General features: G+C 37.5%; 1 protein-coding gene across 1 annotated transcript; it reads left to right on the top strand.

Annotated features, from left to right (window-relative positions):
* Positions 1–4,786: 4,786 nt before the first annotated feature.
* Positions 4,787–8,832, top strand: LOC141396325 (uncharacterized). The gene is made up of 2 exons (XM_073971698.1): positions 4,787–7,879; positions 8,725–8,832. The coding sequence occupies exons 1-2, from the start codon at positions 4,787–4,789 to the stop codon at positions 8,830–8,832; spliced, it is 3,201 nt and encodes a 1,066-aa protein (XP_073827799.1).

The following is an 8,832-nucleotide window of genomic DNA, read 5'->3' on the forward strand; positions in this document are numbered from 1 at the left end:
TTCCCATTCCGACCCCTGAATATTATCCGACCATCACCAAAATCAATAGGCTTCTTTCTCTGTAGGATCCCCATTAACCCCCAAAATTTCGTGACGATCCGATCAAAATTGCGACCTGTAGCGTGATTACAAGGTTTAGATGGACAGACGGACAGACGGACAGACGGACGGACTGACGGACGGACACACATAGCCAGATCGACTCAGCTCGTCGAGACATTCATTTTGGTATATATAAGTATGGGTCTACGACCATTATTTCGATGCGTTACAAACTTTTTGGGCAAAACCAACTTATAATACCCTCCCCACATAGTGGTGTAGGGTATAAATACTGTGTGATGCTACATCCACGGTTCTTGATGGATTTTATTGAAATATGTTTAGATCGATGTATTTTTTCACGGTTGCTAGTGAAATCGGATGCGCATAAAAAGTGTACGCACTTTGTGCAAAATATAAGCGTTATACAGTTTGTTGCACACTAAACTGCAGACGATGCTACATCTTAGCGGTCAAAGTAAATCCTGGCAAATGTGTACAAATTAAATGAGAAGAATTCACTGTATTGGTAAACCGCATGCGCATCAAGTGATTTTGAGGATTTCGCGATTTACACGCACTTCAAAATGAACATTACCCGATACAATTTTATTTCAAGATTATACCCCATTTAAAGGAACCCAACATTTATTTGAAAGATATCCATATCTTCTGCTAGATGTTAGCGTGTTTTCGAGAAGTGATTAGAATAAAAAATGTGATTTATTGCGTGAAATTTAACTAAAATAGAAGAAGAACTCCGACCTATTTTTCTTACATTTTGTTCAACTAACTCACGAAATAAATTTTAATAAATATTTTCTCTTACAAAAATTTTATAAATTTCCTCAATATATTTTTTGTTTTTTGCTATAATATGCAAACCGCTAAACGGATTTTTATAGTTTTGGTTTCATTTGAATCTTCGCGATGTTTAGATTACATACATATTTTACATATATTTTTAAGATGTATAAACAGGTTGAATTTTATTAAGACAAATTGCAAAGTACCAATTGTTTTGAATGCTTTCCTGATTTCCGCGAAAATTTACAACTTTTTCACTAAAGTTATGGGACCTCAGTAAACATATAGTATGTAGGGAGCCCCTAATTAAGAGAGTTTCTCAATATAATGATTAGAGTCTTTTAAATATTTTTTTCTTTTTATCAGAATTGAAACCGCCATAACTTTTGCGCGCAACAACCAAAATTAGTATCTCGAACAGATTTAAGAATGGCTTAAAAAAAATTTTATTTTTTATACCCTACACCACTATGTGGGGAGGGTATTATAAGTTGGTTTTGCCCAAAAAGTTTGTAACGCATCGAAATAATGGTCGTAGACCCATACTTATATATACCAAAATGAATGTCTCGACGAGCTGAGTCGATCTGGCTATGTGTGTCCGTCCGTCAGTCCGTCCGTCCGTCCGTCTGTCCGTCTGTCCGTCTGTCCATCTAAACCTTGTAATCACGCTACAGGTCGCAATTTTGATCGGATCGTCACGAAATTTTGGATGTTGATGGGGGTCCCGGAGGGGAAGAAGCCTATTGATTTTGGTGATGGTCGGATAATATTTAGGGGTCGGAATAGGCAAAAAACTTATGTGGATAAAAAGACAACGTTTTTTTCCAAAGCGAATATCTCGGCTTCTATAGGGGGAATACCAAAGGCAAAACCTGACAATAAAAGTAGAAAATATCACATTTCTAATGATGTAAAGTAGGTTCTCGTAGGTGATCAAACAACGAAGATATCACAATAGTCGCAAATAAAACCCAAATTTTCATTTTTGCAATTTTAATTATAATGACGATTATCACAGCTTTGGTTGAGGACTTTCCAAAAGCAAAGCCTGGCTATGAAAGTAGAAGTTCCCATCTTTATAATGATGTAAACTAGGTCGGCGTAGGTGACCAAATAACGGAGATTTCGCAATAGTCGGTAATACATCCCATTTTTCCACTTTTTTGGAAATCACGCTACAGGTCGCAATTTTGATCGGATCGTCACGAAATTTTGAGGGTTAATGGGGGTCGCACAGATGAAGAAGCCTATTGATTTTGGTGATGGTCGGATAATATTTAAGGGTCGTAATGGGCAAAAAACTTATTTGGAGAAAAAGACAACGTTTTTTTCCTAAGCGAATATCTCAGCTTCAATATGGGGTATACCAAAAGCAGAACCTGGTCATGAAAGTAGAAAATATCGCCTTTCTAATGATGTAAAGTAGGTTCTCGTAGGTGATCAAACAACGAATATATCGCAATAGCCGCTAATACAACCCAACTTTTTATTTTTGCGATTTTAATAATTGTTTAAGTTAGAATGTTTCTTTGCATTATTATTGTTAATCTACAACGGTCAATCTTTGGTGACCTACATTATGGTTAAAATCTGCATACTCCACAATATTACATCCTTGTAACATAGAAAATGCAGATTTTAACTATAATTGTTTCGTTAAGTTTTTTGACATTTCCCCACCTCTCATCATCTATTTTTACTTTCTATCGGATCGTTGAACGCTATCGAAGCTTTTTTGTAAGCATCTGCAAGATCGTTGCAAATTACAGGTAATATCGTTACCAAAATCTTTTTATTTATTTATTAAATAAAGCGCATTTGACTTCTAGTCAAATACAAATTACAAACATAAAAACTGCCTTTTATTTCTCTCTTTTTTTTTCTTTTATTTACATCGACGTAAACATTTGGTCACTTCGAGCCGCGATTGAGTCGGTGTTGTTGTTGGTACCATTTCTAATTGGTTTGCTTGTTTCCCTTCACAGCAAACAACACAACAAAAGTCCATCCTACAGTCCATCCATCAATCCATTTTTCACCCATAATCTCATCAACAAAACAGGTACGTAAAGTGTTTTAAGTGAGAATATCGAAAAATAAAAGTGGAAAATAACAACAATTCTTGGTGCCGCGATCGCTGTTTGGCCGTCTTACAACGCGTCGCGCATCCCCCCTCCCGTATCAATCGATTTGTCGTGTGCCTTTACCACGAAAGTACATACCTACATAGTGTTAAAAGTGAAAAAGAAAAAATTCCAAACAAACAAAAAGGGATAAGTGACATTTGTTTTTTGTTATTTTTTGTTGTAAAAAATATTCGATTTTTTCCTATAAATTGTGGTGGAATAGTGCACAAAATTAAATATAAATAATCGTTAATAAGTGTACTAAAATTATTGCAAAAAGAACCACACATTTTGATAAATTAATTGTGCCAAAATTGCATTTTTTATTCCCCACATAATTTGCATAAAAATCCCTTTACGTTTGTTTGGTTATTAGCAAGCGAACGGCATACATTCGTTTATACGTACATACGGGCATAAATATACATACGTAGTACGTATGTATATTTATGTGTATCAACTTGATACACACACACACTGTATACCCCCATACCAGCTGTGCGGTGTTTTTGTCCTCTCTTTTTTCTTTTTCGTTAAGTAGTGGTATCCCAGCAAACATTTTTTGGGAAAACATATTTAGTACACGCAAATAAAATAATTTAATATATTGAAATATTTTTTGGTAAATATTTTTGATTGTGATACGGGAGTGTTGTTCGAATATTTTTTGAAATTAAAAAAAATCGTGTACACCCTACACTCGGTCAATTCGACTTTTTAATAAATAAAGTGATTTTTTGACCGTTTTGTGAGAAATCAATTATTTTTATTAAAATTTTCGAGAATTTTTATTTTGATTTAATTTGCTTTTGTGGTTTTTGGTCCACATTCACCCTACAATCGGTAGTAGTGAGCCTAATTGAGGTATTTTCGTGAATTAAATCATAAAATCTCGGTATTTTCGGTTGAAAATAATAATTTTAATTAAATATTTTGAATTTTTGTACGGTTTCGGTACGTGAACTTACGGTTTTTTCAATTTTGAGCGAAAATATTTGAATTTTTTGGAATATTTATATATATATTTTTAATTTCTTATATATATATTTTGATCTTTTATATATATATTTTGATTTATTCCATCCTGGTCAATTTTTATTCGATTTTTTCGAAGTTTTCTTGAAATTTTCTGAATTTTTTTGGTGTTTTTTAACTTTTTTGCCGAAACTTTGTGGATTTTTTGATATTTTCTGCATTTTTTTGGTGGAATTTCTGAAAGCTCGTGTGTTTAGATACTAATTGAGTATTTCTAAACAGCTTTCTTGTGAAAATTGTTTCCTGTTTTTGAGATTTTATTTCATTTTCGGGTATTTTCGTGACTCTATAGTGAGTTTTGAAGTTGATTTTTGGAAATTCAGTACGAATTTCAAAATATTTTTGGCAGTTTAGCGATTTTTGTGCTTCTTTCGCTTTTGAACTTTCTTTTGAGTGATTTTTTCGGACTTTAGTTGAATTTTTTTTTTTGATAATTCAAAATGTCAGTCACTCCATTGTATCTTTTTATCAGAGCATCGGACGCTATAGTAACATTCGAGTCTCATTACAGTGCTCTTAAGCCTGAAGAGATAGACGAATATGGGTTAGAAGTCCGTAAAGAAGAAATTCAAAAGTTATGGGTAAAGACACAGGAGATGTTTGAAAAGTGTCTTGATTTTGTGATGTCTTCCGGTGATACGAAAAAGGAGGATATTGAATCGGTTGACAATAAGTATGATGTAGCTTATCAGACTTACTTGAGATGTTTGTCTGCTATACGAAGTCAGATAGGTAAACTAAAAAGGTCGCATAGACATTCGTTGAATTCGACGATGAACGATTCGGTTGCCTCTTTAGCGCAACAATCGATTGTCTCTTTAGCGCAACAATCGGTTGCTAGTCCACTAGAAGCGAGAGGTAATCTTAGTACTTCTACTCAGGCTTCACGTGAAGTGGGAACCCAAGTTGATCCTCCTAATACTTTGTCTTTTAGGAGTCTTGGTTTAGATGATATTCCCAGTGATAGCGTTCATAACCTAGCACTTCCACCGTGTGATGTGGATGTTTTTGAGGGCGACTTTCATTCTTGGCCCACATTCCGCGACTTGTTCACAGCCATCTATATTAAATCTTCTCGGCTTAGCGATGTCGAACGCTTGTGTTATTTGGTTCGGAAGACTAGTGGAGAGGCTCGTGAGATAGTTTCCAAATTTCCATTAACTAATAGTAGTTTTGTTCTTGCGTGGAAATCTTTGAAGGATACTTACGACAATCCTCGTGTTATAGTACACAATCAATTGAAAATCCTTTTCTCTCTTCCGGTACTCGATAGTGAAACTTGTTCGAATTTGAAATCGTTACAGCGTGGCATAAATGGATGCCTGTCGGCAATGTCCATTTATGATATTTCGACGGATAATTGGGATCCGATCATAGTGTTTATGTGCCTGCAACGGCTTCCTAAGCTCACACAAACCTTATGGGAACAAAGTGTGAAAAATAAATCTTCCTTGTCTTCGTGGAAAGATTTAGATGCGTTTTTGTCGGAGCGGATCCAAACGCTCATGTGTCTTCACGACATGCGCGGAAATGACGCAAAGCGCACAACTAAAAAAGTGCAATTGCATTATACTAATGCAGATTCCTCGGCACCCTCTCAACCTTCTCGTATTTCCAACGATCCTAAATCGTCGAGAAAATCTGGTTGTGTGCTTTGTCCAAATAAAGCTCATAGATTATTTGAATGTCAGCGATTCCAAAATCAGTCCTCTACGGAACGGTATAAAATAGTTAAACGGTTCCAATTGTGTGTGAATTGTCTACGTAGAGGCCATGGAGTAAAAAAGTGTGATAGTAGTCGTCGTTGTTCCAAATGTAATCAACCTCATCACACTTTATTACATCGCCTAGATACCCAGTCAAATACTTCGGCTCCGGGTAATACAGTCGCGACAAACAATAGGTCGGGCAATCCCTCTGCCTCATCTGAGCAACCTTTACCATCCACCTCGGCTGGATGTCTGCCTCGTCAGTCATTTCACGTAGCACAAAACAAATCGGTTTTGCTAGGAACAGCCATGGTTAATATTGTTCATCATGGTGTTTCCTATTCGGCTAGGGCGCTTATAGATCCAGCATCTGAGTCGTCATTCTTGTCTGAGCGACTTCAGAATCGTTTAAAACTTCCTGTGCATTCCACTACTGCTTCGATTTCAGGTGTGAATTGTACTGTATCGGCCACCTCTCGAAAAATTTGTTCATTGAAAATTGGAAGTCCTCTCGATAGCCGTGTTATTTTGGAAACGACAGCGTTAGTTTTGCCTCTGATTTCGGGAAATATTCCTTCATTTACTGTAAGGTCGGATTTAAAAGCACAGCTACCTGATTTGCGGCTTGCCGATGTCAATTTATTTGATCCTCGACCCGTAGATCTTTTATTAGGTGCTGATCTCTATCCGAAGATTTTATTAAATGGTTGTAGACCCATTCTTTCTGGTACTTTGCTGGCCCAAAATTCAGTGTTTGGTTGGTTAGTTACCGGTCCTGTTCCCACGACCGAGGTTCGAACATTCGCGACTAAAATTGACGTGATAGAAGAAGACAACATTAATAGAACTCTTTTGCGTTTTTGGGAGCTAGAGGAACCTCCAAAACGAAATATGATGTCTCCTTCTGATCGTTTTTGTGAAGAAAATTATATAAAAACCACGCGTAGAATGTCGGACGGTAGATATATAGTAACACTGCCAATTAAACCTGACATTAATCCTGAAGAATTCTTGGGTAGGTCGCGTGAAACCGTTTTAAAGCAATACCTTAGAAATGAATCGTCTTTGCTGAGAAAATTGGACGTTAAGGTTGTTTATGACGCGGTCTTAAAAGAGTATTTAGATCTTGACCACATGAGGTTAGTATCCCCCAGTTCCTCTACTGATACTTTATCTTCCTATTTGCCTCACCATCCCGTCATAAATCCTGATAAACAGACCACTAAACTTCGGGTAGTCTTTAACGCTTCCTTCAAAACGTCTAGCGGGAATAGTCTGAACGACTTGCTCTATGTCGGACCCACTTTGCAGCTTGATTTAGTCTTGTTGATACTGCGGTGGCGTATTTTTAAATATGTTTTCAATTCGGACATTACCCAGATGTATAGGCAGATTCGAGTCGATCCAAAACATGCTTCGCTTCAGAGAATTCTCTTCCGTGATTCCCCCACGAAACCGGTCCAAGACTATGAATTACATACGGTGACTTTCGGTGTAAATTGTGCACCATATTTAGCAATTCGAACGCTATTAAAACTGGCAGAAGACACCGAGACCGATTTCCCACTCGCAGCGCACATTTTGCGCAAATGTATGTACGTTGACGACGTGTTGGCGGGAACACATGACCTGGAGACAGCTATAACTGCTAGGGATCAATTAGTTTCCGCGCTTTCTTCAGCGAAATTCGAACTTCGGAAGTGGACAGCGAACAATAGATCGATTCTCGAAGGAATTTCTCCTGATCATTTGCTAGATAAGAAAATATTGTCCTTTGTAGAATCTAGTGGATCTAAGCCGTTAGGAATAAGGTGGAATGCACAGTTGGACACATTTTACTTTGAGTTTGCTCCAATCGCGAAAAAGGCTTCGTATACTAAACGGGAAGTTCTTTCAGCCATAGCAAAATTGTTTGATCCTGTGGGCTGGTTAGGACCAGTTATTGTCGTTGCTAAAATGGTTATGCAAAAGGTGTGGTTGGACAATATTGGTTGGGATGACTCCCTTTCGTCAGCCACAGATGCCGATTGGCGCAAATTTGTAGATTCCTACACGGATGTTAATTCGGTTAGGATTCCCAGATGGGTTCAGTATACTCCTGATTGTTCGGCTGAACTCCATGTTTTTTCCGATGCCTCGGAAAAAGCATACGCGGGGGTAATTTATATTAGAATTGAGTCCCCTAGTGGAGATATTTTCGTCCATTTACTATCGTGTAAAACTAGGGTGGCGCCCATAAAATCAATTTCTCTGCCACGTTTAGAACTCTGTGGTGCTGTTTTGGCTTCTGAGCTTCTAAAAACTATAGTTCGGGAAATTGATATTGAGTTTCGTCAGGTTTATTGTTGGACGGACTCAACTATAGTCCTCTCCTGGTTACGAAAAACTCCTTCGACTTGGACTACGTTTGTAGCTAACCGCGTTTGTCGTATCCAAGAAAACGTTGGTAATCACAATTGGTACCACGTTAAATCTGAGGATAATCCCGCTGGTTTGGGAAGTCGCGGTCTGGCTCTTTCTGATCTAGCCAATTCCTCTCTTTGGTGGCATGGGCCACATTGGCTTAGTGATCAAAAATCTCAATGGTCAATTCGTGATCTGTCGGCACTTGAAACCGATAATGAAAAGCGTTCGGTGAAAAGTCATGCCTCTTTCATTACGAGCTCTGAGGACGTTCTTGCTAGGTTCTCTTGCTTGGGTAGAGCTCTTCGTGTTGTCTCGTATATATTTAGATTCTTCCATCGTACTCATCCAAGACATAGAAGTAATTTTGTTTACACCGACACCACTATTGCTTCGTCGGAAATCAATTTCGCCCGTACTAGATTGATAATTTTCGCACAAAAAATGTACTATGCGGACGAATATAGGGATTTATTAGAAAGAAATCCGCTTAATAGCAAGAGTCCTTTGGTTCCTCTTAACCCCTACTTGGATGATTATGGTATAATTCGTATGAATGGAAGATTAGTTAACTCACCTACTCTTGCGTATACGGAAAGGCATCCGATAATACTGCCCTATCATTGTCGCTTGGTAAAGCTTTTAGTGGAATTTGTCCACAAGATTTCCGTTCATGGAGGAAATCAATTGATGTTGAGGATTCTTAG

Source organism: Musca autumnalis, unplaced genomic scaffold (assembly GCF_047663935.1).
Source record: "Musca autumnalis isolate F117 unplaced genomic scaffold, ASM4766393v1 scaffold_241, whole genome shotgun sequence".
NCBI lineage: Eukaryota > Metazoa > Arthropoda > Insecta > Diptera > Muscidae > Musca > Musca autumnalis.

What these genes read in the sequence shown, in the direction of transcription:
- LOC141396325 (XM_073971698.1), top strand. Translation starts at nt 4,787, where the DNA reads ATGAACGATTCGGTTGCCTCTTTAGCGCAACAATCGATTGTCTCTTTA. An exon ending in CGGAAAAAGCATACGCGGGG is followed by an intron (nt 7,880 to 8,724) that starts GTAATTTATATT and finishes GTATACGGAAAG; the next exon opens with GCATCCGATAATACTGCCCT.